At 47.5% G+C, this 14,987-nt stretch overlaps 3 protein-coding genes across 11 annotated transcripts in view; 1 reads left to right on the top strand and 2 right to left on the bottom strand.

The window, feature by feature from the left end:
* The window catches only part of LOC121439635 (dystrobrevin beta), a 234,448-nt gene that overhangs the window by 86,858 nt on the left and 132,603 nt on the right, over nt 1–14,987 (top strand). The gene's annotated exons all lie outside the window — the stretch shown is intronic.
* LOC121439596 (proline-rich protein 30-like) lies at nt 7,810–9,009 on the bottom strand. The gene has a single exon (XM_041640140.1). It carries the CDS (start codon nt 9,007–9,009, stop codon nt 7,810–7,812), a length of 1,200 nt encoding a protein of 399 aa, XP_041496074.1.
* LOC121439595 (proline-rich protein 30-like) lies at nt 11,830–13,029 on the bottom strand. The gene has a single exon (XM_041640139.1). The coding sequence runs from the start codon at nt 13,027–13,029 to the stop codon at nt 11,830–11,832; it is 1,200 nt and encodes a 399-aa protein (XP_041496073.1).

Raw genomic sequence — 14,987 nt, 5'->3', positions numbered from 1 at the left:
AAAGATGTTTAAAACACAGCAGCAGTAACTACAGAAAACCAAGTAATGTGGGATAAAACCAGGCACAGGGGAGGTGGAGTTGTGAAGACTCATGATGGGTGTAGCACTGCAGACCTGTGTCACAACAGTGTGAATAATATGCTTAGCATCTTGGACTGTGTGCTTGGTCATGACTTATATGGGATGGATTTTGATTTCTTTTTAAACTACCATTTAAAAGCTAGATTAGGTCTAAAGAGATGGTTCAGAGGTTAAGAGTACTTACTGCTCTTTCTGATGACAAGATCCAGCGAATCTGACCCTGTCTTCTGGGCCCTCGGGTTACCTACACACATGTGGCCAACACATGCAGACATACATACATATGACTTTTATTTACTAATTTAGTGGCTAGGTGTGTGGCACATGCCTATAAGAGCAGAAGGATCACTGCAAAATCAAGGCCAACCAGGTCTACATAGCATTGACTTGGCTCAAAAGATAAATTAGCAAGGAAAGGATTTGAATGCATTATTTCTCCAAAGAAATACACAAGTAGCCAACAAACAAATGAAAAAATATTTAACAGTAATAACCATTATGGAAATAAAAATAAAAAAAAACATGAAATGCTGGGTATGATGTGGTGCAAGCCTCTATTGGAGGTAGGTGTGGAAGGGTCCTGCAGCCTAGGCTGCACATTGAGATCTTGTCTTAAACAAACATCAAGGGGCTGGAGAGATGGCTCAGTGGTTAAGAGCACCGGCTGCTCTTCCAGAGGTCATGAGTTCAATTCCCAGCAACATGGTGGCTCACAACCATCTGTAATGAGATCTGGTGCCCTTTTCTAGCGTGTGGGCATACATGGAGGCAGAATGTTGTATACACAATAAATAAATAAATTTAAAAAAAACATTAAAATTCACGTGAGATGTCAGACTCACAAGGATGGCTAAAATAAACACTACTGACAATAACAAGTGTTGACAGAAATGTAGAAAAATTAAAGGCCTCATGTGTTGACTGGGAAATTGTAAAATTGTTCAGCTACATTGGAAGACAACAGGGTCCTTATGATGGTTTGAATGACAATGACTTTCAAGGGCTCATATGTCTGAAGGATTGGTTCCCAGTTAGTGGAACTGTTTGGGAAGGATTAGGAGAGTGTGTCACTGGGGGTGGGCTTGAGATTTCTGAAGCTCACACCAGGTCCCGTGTTTTTTGCCTGATGCCTGTGAATCATGATATAAAGTTCTCAGCTCCTTCTCCAGCATCACACTTACCTCTTTGCCAGCATAATCCATCATGTTGATAATGGACTAATAACCCTCTGGAGCTGTAAGCAAGCCCCTAGTTAAATGTTTTATTTGTTTATTATTTTTTTATTGCTTTTAATGAGTCATATGTTTTTCTCTGCTCCCTTACGTTCTTGTCCCCTCCCCTTCTACCCTTTCCCATGATCTCCACACTCTCAATTTAACTAGGAGATCTTGTCTTTTTCTACTTCCCATGTAGATTAGATTCATCCATGTATGTATCTCTTAGGGTCTTCTTTGTTGTCTAGGTCTCAGGGATTGTGAATTGTAGGCTGGTTCTCTTTGTTTTCTGTCTAAAAGCCACTTATGAGTGAGTACATATTATATTTATCTTTTTGGGTCTAGGTTACCTCACTCAATATGATGTTTTCTAGCTCAATCCATTTGCCTACAAATTTCAAGATGTAATTTTTTTCAGTTGTGTAGTACTCCATTGTAGCGGCGTAAACGAATGCAGACAGATTGTAAAAATATATATAGTTTTAATGTAGAAATAGACTTACAGAACCACCGTTCCCGCGGAGACCAGGAAAGCAGAAGTGACAGCTCGGAGCACGCTCGCCAAATTTATAGGCAGACATTAGCCCGAGGCGAACACGCCCCCTAAGGGGCGGGACTTATCCCTACATCTCCCCTTTTTGTCTAAATAAGACAGAACTAAACCAAATACAACTACATACAATAACAACAAATAATAAATATAACAAACAATATTGAGAACAAAAGCTTTGCTAAACATTCTATCTCAAGGAGTCCAAATAATGTAAAGAGTAACTACAATTATATAATCTTCAACTCCATCAAAGACCTGAGAAGGGAATAAACACTACTCAACAAACGAGATATATCCAAAATGTGCAACAATTGACAGAGACAACTGACTACCTGGGCAATCACCCAAAGTCTCGTTTGCAATGTTGAGTCAACCAATTTTGGCTAAGGCCTAACATAACTGACATACCATTATTAAAGGCAAGGAACTTTTCAAAACTATCTTACCCTGTCTTGGCAGGATATGACAGTCCTGTTTTATCCATTGATGCACGCTCTGTATCTGTGTCAGTGGTTGAGGTATGGGCATTTCTTTGCCCAAAGGCCAGTTCTGCCAAATAGAAAGGCTCCAGGTGGAGTGTCTTTGGTGCTCAACATTCTCTCGGGAATAGAGCGGTGTTGCCAGGAGCAATAGTGTCTCACTATCACGAAACTCTGAGTTAGATTAAAGGCCATTTTCTACAGCTCTTTGAAGAGGTTGAAGATTATCTATCTATACTGAGTATAATCTCTATATATCTAAAGAACCTGATTAGTCTGATTAGAAATGACAAACTTAGATGACTATCTATATAATTCTCAATATCTCTCTAACTTAAAGACTAAGACAATAAACAACTGTGTAACAAATGAGGATAATGACCTCCAAATATAAACACTGTACAAATATCCATTGCAATATGGCAAATATATATCAATACACAAACATTATATAAGTATCTTAATCAGAGGTAGAAATGTACATTGCAATATGGTAAATATATACAATATATATATCAATACAATATATGTCAATACATAAAAATGTTTTAAACAGACATAGAAACATGCATGCATACAATAGTCAATATAATTTAACTTTGTTTCAATATACAAGAATTGATACCAATATATTTGTCTAAAAGCAGTAACTCACAATTATAAATCTATTATCCCATCATTCCCTCTTTTTTTTTTTTTCAAAATGATCCCTGAGCTTATAAAATTCCTCCCCCAACCTCCCAACCCCTAAATGATGTCCCTAAACCCAGGGGTAAACTTTACTGGGAGAGGGGACGTCGTCCTCTAGAATTACTTCCAGCTGTCATGGGGGCAACGTTCTTTCTGGGGGATCCTGTGAAAGTAAAATGATGGTTAAATTTCAAGATCGATCCCCATTTAGGTAAAAGTATCTTTATTTCTTCAAACAGTCTGTTCAAGGTATCCATGTTTGAATCGGATAACAAGATGTCGTCCATGTAATGGTATACTATAGATTTGGGAAATTTCTTGCGTATTATTTGCAATGGTTGGTTCACAAGATATTGGCACAGGGAGGGGCATTTAACATACCCTGGGGGAGGACGGTCCAGTGGTACCTCCTCGAAGGTTGAGAATTGTTATAAGTAGGCACTGTGAAGGCAAATTTTTCTCTATCTTCTTTTTGCAAAGGTATAGTGAAAAAACAATCCTTTAAATCAATAACTATGAGAGGCCATCCTTTTGGTAATAAAGAGGGCAAAGGAATTCCAGATTGCAGAGGGCCCATAGGTTGAATAACCTTGTTGATGGCCCTGAGATCTGTCACCATTCTCCATTTACCTGATTTTTTCTTAACCACAAATACATACAGGAGAATTCCAAGGGCTGGTAGATTCTTCTATATGTCCAGCATCTAATTGTTCTTGTACCAGCTGTTCTAAAGCCTGCAACTTTTCCTCAGCTAAAGGCCATTGCTTTGTCCATATTGGTTTCTCAGTCAACCATTTTAGAGGCAAGGCTGTTGGTATCTCTGAAGGGACATCAATTGCTTGTTCTTGTACAGCCCGAATGGCCGGTTTTCTCCGTTTGTAATATCTTTTAATATTATTCTCAGAAAAATAGGCTCTAGAAGTAGCAGGAATGTTAATTTCGGTATTCCATTGTTGTAATAGGTCACAACCCCATAAATTCATTGCGATATTGGCTACATATGGCTTTAATTTTCCTATTTGTCCCTCTGGCCCTATACATTCAACCCATCTCGTGCTCTGCCTTACTCGAGATAGGGTTCCAATTCCCAGGAGCTGAACATTTACATTCTGAAGAGGCCAATACGGATGCCGAGATTCTGGGGTAATGATACTTACATCAGCACCTGTGTCCAGCAGGCCAGTAATAAAAATGCCATTTACACACACTCTCAGTTTAGGTCTTTGATCATTTATAGAAGTTTGCCAAAGCACACGTAACTTATCTTTCTGATCATTATTGCTTGTAACAGTAGGCATGGGGCTTCCTAATTGTCCTGATGAGGCACGTTCTCTGCAGAAACTGGAAATGACTGAACCATGTTTGCCATGGGGGCCTGTGAGGCCCCCCCTCTCACGTTTCCCGACTGTATCAGGTTGCCTTGTCTATCTCTTGTAGACCTGCATTCATTTGTCCAATGTCTGCCTTTTCCACATCTTCTACATAAACCTGAAGGCTGAGTCCTCCTATTTCTGTTATTTCTAGAAGATGTATTATTATTATTTCTGAAAGATGCATTATTACTATTATTATTATTATTTCTGAAAATCCGTTGTCTACAATTCCTTTTCATATGACCCATTTTGCCACAATTAAAACATTTGGTTTTCTGGTGTCTCCTTTTACCATTGGAAATTGCTTCTTCTACCCATGCTTCAGTGCCATAATCAAATGTATCAACATTGAGTGTATGCAAGACCCATTCTTCCAAAGGCGCTGATCTGAGCTTTAAAGGCCCCAAAATCCTTTTGCATTCCACATTTGCATTTTCATAAGCCAAAGACTTAATCATTATACGTCTTGCTTTTGGGTCAGATATCCCTATTTGTACAGCCTTAGTTAATCTTTATAAAAAGTCACTAAAGGGTTCTCTCTGACCCTGTTTAACTCTGACAAATGATTCCATTCTCTGTCCTGGGTCTTGTACCCTGTCCCAAGCCCTTAAGGCTCCTGTAGTACACATGGAGAGTGTGTTTTCATCCAAATTAGCTTGTTCCTGAGGGTCGGAAAAGAGCCCTTCACCTAGAATTTTATCTAGGGAAATGTCAATTCCCTTTGCTTTTTCCTGCTGTTCTAAGAGTCTAGCCTCTTGCCTGAATAAGCATTGCCATTTCAATTGCGGTCCACTCTCCAGTACCGCAGAGCTCAGCTGGAGCCAGTCCGAGGGCGTTGCTCTACTTGTCGTGGCCCAAGATCTTAGCATCTCTTTAACAAAAGAGGCTTGCATCCCAAAAGTCATGACAGCCTGTTTAATTTCCTTGAGGTCATTCATACGGACAGGCTCCCATGTATCCTCCTTTATGACCCTAGGGTTTCTGGAACCAATCACCTTCTCTGTTGTTATTACTGGAAAGGCAGGTAGAGCTGTAGGTAGAGCTTTGTGGAAATTGTCCCGGAGAGATTTACCCACAGATGTAGTTAAAATTTGCCTTTCTACCCTTTGCTCTTCTTCATCAGAATTTAGAAATTCCTCAATCTTTTCAATTCTATTCACCATTGCCTTCTGCAATGTCTGAATCTCCTGTCCAGAATTATGTTCCAAAGCCTTCATTGAGGATTCTAAAGTATGAAGTTTGTCCGTTAGAGATAACATCTCATCTTTGAACATAATTTTTATGGCATAAACCGTGCCTTCTTGTATTGATAATCTTTCCGTCAATCTGTCATAAGCTTTAGACAAAATCTGATTGTCACATTCAGCAGTTTTGATTCTCTCAGTTAATGTTTCATTTCCTACAGAAAGGGACTGAATCTTATTGTCCAAATCAGCTGTTCCCTCTTCCATAGTAATGAATTTCTCCTTAATATCAGCCACTAATGTTTCAGTTCCTACAGTAAGGGACTGAACCTTACGATCCAGATCAGCTGTTCCCTCTTCCATAGTAATGAATTTCTCCTTAACATCAGCCTGGAGAACTTCAAACTGATTCTTGAGAAGATTGTTATCAGCCTGGAGAACTTCAAACTGATTCTTGAGAAGATTGTTATCAGCCTGGAGAACTTCAAACTGATTCTTGAGAAGATTGTTGTCATTCTCAATTGTTTTTAAGCATTCAATCTCTGCCTTAAGAATCCTGGATTCGCCTTGTAAAGACTTTATCTTATTTCTATTATCAAACCATTTGGTGCCAATGAAAACTACGAATCCCAGAAGGATCCATAGATGTGGGGTGATAGACGCCTCTTGTAAAATCTCCCACATGGTACAATTAAAAAAAAACTGTTAAATTCTTGAACAGTAACATGTTCAGACATTTTATTTATAAAAGAAAAATTTTTTACCTGGAATGATCGGTTCCTGCTAGTGGTGGTCTCTGTGTTTTTGGAGCCTGTCCTAGAACTAGCTCTTGTAGACCAGGCTGGCCTCGAACTCACAGAGAACCGCCTGCCCTTGCCTCCCAAGTGCTGGTATCAAAAGCATGCACCACCACTGCCCGTCCAAGTCACTTTGTATCAGACCAAATCTGCCGCTGTGGCAGCTTTTGTTGCAAAACCGCAGGTACTGGAGCTTCTGCTAATTCAGGCAGTGGGGTTCCACTGCAAAACTTAGCCAAGGCAGGCAGAATGGGCCTCTGTGGCCCAGTATGTCTCGGACTCGGCACTGGGGCCAGAGTCACGAACTGAAAAACAGCACCCGGGAGGGTGCTGTGTTAGCTAGCGGGCTACCCGCTTGAGTCGGGGGCAAAATAGCCCGACGTTGGACGCCAAAATGTAGCGGCGTAAACAAATGCAGACAGATTGTAAAAATATATATAGTTTTAATGTAGAAATAGACTTACAGAACCACCGTTCCCGCGGAGACCAGGAAAGCAGATCGCAAAATTTATAGGCAGGCATTAGCCCGAGGCGAACACGCCCCCTAAGGGCGGGACTTATCCCTACATAAAGGCATGCACCACCACTGCAGGGATACTGCTACCCCTTTTAAAGTTGTTCTCTCTTTTCTCTCTTTCTCCCACCTTCCCTCCCTCCTTCCCTCCTCTCTCTCTCTCTCTCTCTCTCTCTCTCTCTCTCTCTCTCTCTCTCTCTGGCGTGTGTAGTGTGCCCACAGAAGCCAGAGGAGGGTGTTAGGTCTCCTGGAACTAGGGTTGCAGTTGTGAGCTGCCATATGGGTGCTGAGAATTGAACCTGAACTCGCAGGAGCAGCAGCTAGCGAACCACGCAGCCATCTCTCCAGTCCTGGAGCCTTCTGGTCTGTACATGGGATTTCTTTGTTTGCTTGTGAATGAGTTGTTCGCCATGTCTTTCCCAGTGAGGAAAATGGGCTGCTGTGTGTCCACCCAGGCATGCCCTGAGAAATGGGCCCAGTGACCTCTTCTTTGATTCCAGTTATGTGTCCACAGACTAGAATTAAACCAGAAAAGGGCCTTGCAGAGGTCTCTAAGCAGCTCAGATACTGGGATGTGTGGCACTTTCTGTCCTTGACCTTCCTTTCCCTCCAACCTTGTTGAGAGACCTTATCCTATAGCCTTTGAATCCACCCTGTGGGCACAGTAGGACACAGACACAAGTCTCAGGGTTAGACTTTATTGGATACAGTGAAGGCTGAATGGGGTCTTGGGTGCTTCTGGTCTTCAACCAGGGGAGAGCAGACTCCACAAGGGGTTTCCAGGGTTCAGGGCAGGAGAACACACTTGGCCTCCGGCCAGCCAGCCCTTCAAGGTGTTGCTGTGGCTTCCTAAGGTCTGAGAAGTCCTGGTAGGGAGGGTGGGGTTTGGAGAGGGTGTTCCATAGGGTCTCCGCTGCTCTGGAATTAAGGTGGTAACTTTTGGAGAATAGATTTTGGAGTCGCCAACCTCTTTGGGGCTGTAGACAATCTGGGCCTTAGGGAGGCAGTGACCCATCTTGGTGCCTGAGCTGGAGGCACGGAACATTGGCTGGATTTTAGTGATTGGAGGCCTGCAAACTTGAGGGGCTCGGCCTGGGAGAGTGTGTCCATAACTTGAGCTTCTGGGGTCTGGGTTGTAGGCGGTTGCCTCAGGACGACCTCTCCTTGAGGACTTGCTTCCTGCCGTTTTTTTGGTGGTAGCAAATGCAAGGCTTTGGCCTGGCCCCGAGACACGTGGAGGCCGAAGCCAATACCTATGCGGAGAGGCCCAGACTCCTGGCCCTGAGCACAGGGCAGTAGTTGAGGGAAGGCAAGAAGCCTTGCCCCCATCTTGTCCTTGGGGGTGGGGCAAGACCGGGTGCGGGGCTGGAGGCACTGTAGACAAATGGGATACTCCACGACTGGGGCCTGGCCGGGTGTGGATGTGCCGAGACACATGCGCTGCAGAAACAGTAGCTGGAGATCTGTTGCAATTCTGCGGCGCCCCACACGGTCGGCTAGGGCTTGGGCGAGGGCCACTGGGTCCTTGAACTCTGCAGGGTCCACCTTGCTTGCCTTGCATCCCCCTGCCACCCCAAGGGACCTGGTGTTTTTGGATTGAGGACACTGCCATGTTTGTTTGTTACTGGAAATCCCTCCAGAAGTGGGGCTGGGGCTGGGGGACGTGGCTGTGGAACTATGGATGCCCTGTAGGTGGGGAGGAGACTGGCAAGAGTGAGGAGAGGAATTTTGTACCTGGGAAAGAGAAGAGTGATGGGAAAGAGGAGGGGAGGCGCCCAGCTGGTAGTTGAGGGGAGGGGATGAGTGTCGTGAAGGAAGACGAGGGTAGTTCTGGTGAAAGAAAGTGGGGGAACTCGGGAGGGAGGAAGAGAATGGGAGGGAAACACAGTCAGAATTTGAGTTGAAGTGAGGCCCAGGAGAGTGGGGCTGTGGCGGAGAAGAGAAGGAAAAATAGGCTGGCCTGTGAGAAGGCAAAGGTAGGTGGGGAGGAGGGAGGGACTGATGGGGGGAGAGAGATGCTAAGTTAGATGGAGGGGAGTCAGCAAACTGTGAGAGGACCTGAGCGGGACACCCTGGGGGTACTGTGTTCTGTAGCAGCACCTGGTCCTTGTTTTGAGGCAACATTGCCTTGAATCCAGGAAAAAAAGTGGGCGGGGCCACAAGACTAATTAGAGACCTTCCTAGTTGGTGACTGCCTTCTGCCACAGCAGTGTGGCCGCTGCCTAGTTTCACTGCAGATGTCAGCAGCAGGCCAAGGGAACACGAAGCCTCTTCTGCTTGTCTCTCCCGTGCTCAGTCCGGAGCCTGCATCTAAGCTTGGCTCTTCACTTTTTCTTAGCCATTCGCTAGAGATGTACGGAAATGGGGAATGAGAGTTGTCCCTTGGGAGCCGAGGGGCAACCCTAACTCGGTGGGTAGAAATGAGAAGACGACCCAGTCTGGAAGACCTGCAGAGAAAAAGACAGAGATTAGGATGTTGGAACGATCGGTCCACTTCTGGACTCTGCTCCAGGCACACAGTTCCAGTGTGAACTTATCACAACCCTAGATGTGAGGTCTTCGGGTGTAGTTCAGCTGGTAGAGCCAGGGCTTGCCTAGCATGCATGAAGAAGTCCTGGGGTTGATCTCCAAGAGCACATAAACATGGCATGCTGGCTAAAGCTTGTATCCCCAGCAGGGACACAAGGAGATCAAGACCAACCTGGGTTACAGGCATCTGTCTCAACATAACAGCAAAGACACTAGCTGTTTGTCACCTTTGAGGTCAGAAAACCTGGCGGATGCTCTAGAGAAGGGTAAAGCAGCGGAGCAGATCAGAAGGATGGAGGAAAGGATGGAGATAATAGGCAGTTTTACCAATGTGGATTCCTTCTGCTGTTTCCAAGACACTTCCTCAAAAAGGGAAGAGAAAGCAGAGTCACAAAACAGTCTCCTCTGCCTCCAGCCTCTGACCCCTACACAGACTCTTACCCTGAATTCCACTCCTAGTGGTGCCTCAAGGCCTCTGTCAGGCAGAGCTCTTCTGTGGTGCAGGGTTTTGTCCCTCTATCCTTGACACACAGATTTTGTAAGCATCCTGACTTCCTGGCATGCTGGCTCCCCTGGCCACTTGTCACCCTTCACAGTGGTGTCCCTCTCACTCTACCTGGCCTTGACAGAGGTGATTGTCAGACCCAGTGGCAGCAACAGTAGGGTCAGCAGGTAAATGGCTCCCAGAGACTGAAGCTTTGCCTAAGGGGCGGCATTGCTGCCCCCAGTGGGAGCTGAGGGGCTCATTCCCTGGAAGCGGCTTTCTCTGGTATCAAAAGCCTATGTCACAGAGGTCAGATAATGACATCATAGATTCTGTCCCCCCTCTCCCCCCATGCTCCAGATCTCTCTCTCTCTCTCCCTCTCTCTCTCTCTCTCTCTCTCTCTCTCTCTCTCTCTCTCTCTCCTCTCTCTCTCTTTCCTGTTCTCTCCTCCTCTCCTCTTCTCCTCTCCTCCTCCTCTCCTCCTCTCCTCTCTCTCTAAGATAGGGTTTCTTTGTGAAGCCTTGGCTATCCTAGAACTTGCTCTGTAGACCAGGCTGGCCTTAAACTCACAAAGATCCGTCTGCCTTTGCCTCCCAAGTGCTGGGATTAAAGGCATGCACCACCACTGCAGGGCTACTGCTACCCCTTTTAAAGTTGTTCTCTCTCTTCTCTCTTTCTCCCCCTCCTTCCCTCCCTCCTTCCCTCCCTCCAGTAATAGGGGCGGCGGGGCTGCGTCCCCAGCACCCCAGCTGCCTGCTCGGCTAGTTTATGCCCCGAAATAATTACACGGACACTGTATTCTTTTAAACACTGCTTGGCCCTTTAGCTCTAGCACTTACAGGCTAATTCTCACATCCTGATCAACCCATCTCTAATAATCTATGAGAACCGGTCTTACCGGGAAGATTCTAGCCTAGTCCATCCTGGGTCGGAGCTTCATGGCGTGTGTCTGCCCAGGAGCGGGGCATGGCATCTCTCTGAGGCGTCTGCCCCCACGAGGAGAGCTGTCGAGTCTGACCTCACTTCCTCTTCCTCCCAGCGTCCTGTTCTGCCTACTCCTCCCACCTATCTTCCAACCAATAAAATGGGACAAGGCAGTTCCTTTATTAGCCAATGACCTTCCTCCATCACCTCCCCCCCCCTCCCCTCTCTCTCTCTCTCTCTCTCTCTCTCTCTCTCTCTCTCTCTCTCTCTCTCTCTCTCTCTGGCGTGTGTAGTGTGCCCACAGAAGCCAGAGGAGGGTGTTAGGTCTCCTGGAACTAGGGTTGCAGTTGTGAGCTGCCATATGGGTGCTGAGAATTGAACCTGAACTCGCAGGAGCAGCAGCTAGCGAACCACGCAGCCATCTCTCCAGTCCTGGAGCCTTCTGGTCTGTACATGGGATTTCTTTGTTTGCTTGTGAATGAGTTGTTCGCCATGTCTTTCCCAGTGAGGAAAATGGGCTGCTGTGTGTCCACCCAGGCATGCCCTGAGAAATGGGCCCAGTGACCTCTTCTTTGATTCCAGTTATGTGTCCACAGACTAGAATTAAACCAGAAAAGGGCCTTGCAGAGGTCTCTAAGCAGCTCAGATACTGGGATGTGTGGCACTTTCTGTCCTTGACCTTCCTTTCCCTCCAACCTTGTTGAGAGACCTTATCCTATAGCCTTTGAATCCACCCTGTGGGCACAGTAGGACACAGACACAAGTCTCAGGGTTAGACTTTATTGGATACAGTGAAGGCTGAATGGGGTCTTGGGTGCTTCTGGTCTTCAACCAGGGGAGAGCAGACTCCACAAGGGGTTTCCAGGGTTCAGGGCAGGAGAACACACTTGGCCTCCGGCCAGCCAGCCCTTCAAGGTGTTGCTGTGGCTTCCTAAGGTCTGAGAAGTCCTGGTAGGGAGGGTGGGGTTTGGAGAGGGTGTTCCATAGGGTCTCCGCTGCTCTGGAATTAAGGTGGTAACTTTTGGAGAATAGATTTTGGAGTCGCCAACCTCTTTGGGGCTGTAGACAATCTGGGCCTTAGGGAGGCAGTGACCCATCTTGGTGCCTGAGCTGGAGGCACGGAACATTGGCTGGATTTTAGTGATTGGAGGCCTGCAAACTTGAGGGGCTCGGCCTGGGAGAGTGTGTCCATAACTTGAGCTTCTGGGGTCTGGGTTGTAGGCGGTTGCCTCAGGACGACCTCTCCTTGAGGACTTGCTTCCTGCCGTTTTTTTGGTGGTAGCAAATGCAAGGCTTTGGCCTGGCCCCGAGACACGTGGAGGCCGAAGCCAATACCTATGCGGAGAGGCCCAGACTCCTGGCCCTGAGCACAGGGCAGTAGTTGAGGGAAGGCAAGAAGCCTTGCCCCCATCTTGTCCTTGGGGGTGGGGCAAGACCGGGTGCGGGGCTGGAGGCACTGTAGACAAATGGGATACTCCACGACTGGGGCCTGGCCGGGTGTGGATGTGCCGAGACACATGCGCTGCAGAAACAGTAGCTGGAGATCTGTTGCAATTCTGCGGCGCCCCACACGGTCGGCTAGGGCTTGGGCGAGGGCCACTGGGTCCTTGAACTCTGCAGGGTCCACCTTGCTTGCCTTGCATCCCCCTGCCACCCCAAGGGACCTGGTGTTTTTGGATTGAGGACACTGCCATGTTTGTTTGTTACTGGAAATCCCTCCAGAAGTGGGGCTGGGGCTGGGGGACGTGGCTGTGGAACTATGGATGCCCTGTAGGTGGGGAGGAGACTGGCAAGAGTGAGGAGAGGAATTTTGTACCTGGGAAAGAGAAGAGTGATGGGAAAGAGGAGGGGAGGCGCCCAGCTGGTAGTTGAGGGGAGGGGATGAGTGTCGTGAAGGAAGACGAGGGTAGTTCTGGTGAAAGAAAGTGGGGGAACTCGGGAGGGAGGAAGAGAATGGGAGGGAAACACAGTCAGAATTTGAGTTGAAGTGAGGCCCAGGAGAGTGGGGCTGTGGCGGAGAAGAGAAGGAAAAATAGGCTGGCCTGTGAGAAGGCAAAGGTAGGTGGGGAGGAGGGAGGGACTGATGGGGGGAGAGAGATGCTAAGTTAGATGGAGGGGAGTCAGCAAACTGTGAGAGGACCTGAGCGGGACACCCTGGGGGTACTGTGTTCTGTAGCAGCACCTGGTCCTTGTTTTGAGGCAACATTGCCTTGAATCCAGGAAAAAAAGTGGGCGGGGCCACAAGACTAATTAGAGACCTTCCTAGTTGGTGACTGCCTTCTGCCACAGCAGTGTGGCCGCTGCCTAGTTTCACTGCAGATGTCAGCAGCAGGCCAAGGGAACACGAAGCCTCTTCTGCTTGTCTCTCCCGTGCTCAGTCCGGAGCCTGCATCTAAGCTTGGCTCTTCACTTTTTCTTAGCCATTCGCTAGAGATGTACGGAAATGGGGAATGAGAGTTGTCCCTTGGGAGCCGAGGGGCAACCCTAACTCGGTGGGTAGAAATGAGAAGACGACCCAGTCTGGAAGACCTGCAGAGAAAAAGACAGAGATTAGGATGTTGGAACGATCGGTCCACTTCTGGACTCTGCTCCAGGCACACAGTTCCAGTGTGAACTTATCACAACCCTAGATGTGAGGTCTTCGGGTGTAGTTCAGCTGGTAGAGCCAGGGCTTGCCTAGCATGCATGAAGAAGTCCTGGGGTTGATCTCCAAGAGCACATAAACATGGCATGCTGGCTAAAGCTTGTATCCCCAGCAGGGACACAAGGAGATCAAGACCAACCTGGGTTACAGGCATCTGTCTCAACATAACAGCAAAGACACTAGCTGTTTGTCACCTTTGAGGTCAGAAAACCTGGCGGATGCTCTAGAGAAGGGTAAAGCAGCGGAGCAGATCAGAAGGATGGAGGAAAGGATGGAGATAATAGGCAGTTTTACCAATGTGGATTCCTTCTGCTGTTTCCAAGACACTTCCTCAAAAAGGGAAGAGAAAGCAGAGTCACAAAACAGTCTCCTCTGCCTCCAGCCTCTGACCCCTACACAGACTCTTACCCTGAATTCCACTCCTAGTGGTGCCTCAAGGCCTCTGTCAGGCAGAGCTCTTCTGTGGTGCAGGGTTTTGTCCCTCTATCCTTGACACACAGATTTTGTAAGCATCCTGACTTCCTGGCATGCTGGCTCCCCTGGCCACTTGTCACCCTTCACAGTGGTGTCCCTCTCACTCTACCTGGCCTTGACAGAGGTGATTGTCAGACCCAGTGGCAGCAACAGTAGGGTCAGCAGGTAAATGGCTCCCAGAGACTGAAGCTTTGCCTAAGGGGCGGCATTGCTGCCCCCAGTGGGAGCTGAGGGGCTCATTCCCTGGAAGCGGCTTTCTCTGGTATCAAAAGCCTATGTCACAGAGGTCAGATAATGACATCATAGATTCTGTCCCCCCTCTCCCCCCATGCTCCAGATCTCTCTCTCTCTCTCCCTCTCTCTCTCTCTCTCTCTCTCTCTCTCTCTCTCCTCTCTCTCTCTTTCCTGTTCTCTCCTCCTCTCCTCTTCTCCTCTCCTCCTCCTCTCCTCCTCTCCTCTCTCTCTAAGATAGGGTTTCTTTGTGAAGCCTTGGCTATCCTAGAACTTGCTCTGTAGACCAGGCTGGCCTTAAACTCACAAAGATCCGTCTGCCTTTGCCTCCCAAGTGCTGGGATTAAAGGCATGCACCACCACTGCAGGGCTACTGCTACCCCTTTTAAAGTTGTTCTCTCTCTTCTCTCTTTCTCCCCCTCCTTCCCTCCCTCCTTCCCTCCCTCCAGTAATAGGGGCGGCGGGGCTGCGTCCCCAGCACCCCAGCTGCCTGCTCGGCTAGTTTATGCCCCGAAATAATTACACGGACACTGTATTCTTTTAAACACTGCTTGGCCCTTTAGCTCTAGCACTTACAGGCTAATTCTCACATCCTGATCAACCCATCTCTAATAATCTATGAGAACCGGTCTTACCGGGAAGATTCTAGCCTAGTCCATCCTGGGTCGGAGCTTCATGGCGTGTGTCTGCCCAGGAGCGGGGCATGGCATCTCTCTGAGGCGTCTGCCCCCACGAGGAGAGCTGTCGAGTCTGACCTCACTTCCTCTTCCTCCCAGCGTCCTGTTCTGCCTACTCCTCCCACCTATCTTCCAACC

The sequence above is a fragment of the Microtus oregoni genome, unplaced genomic scaffold (assembly GCF_018167655.1).
Source record: "Microtus oregoni isolate MIOR12 unplaced genomic scaffold, Mior012 000062F_ref0000492, whole genome shotgun sequence".
Classification (NCBI taxonomy): Eukaryota; Metazoa; Chordata; class Mammalia; order Rodentia; family Cricetidae; genus Microtus; species Microtus oregoni.
This window is presented reverse-complemented; position numbering and strand designations above follow the sequence as displayed.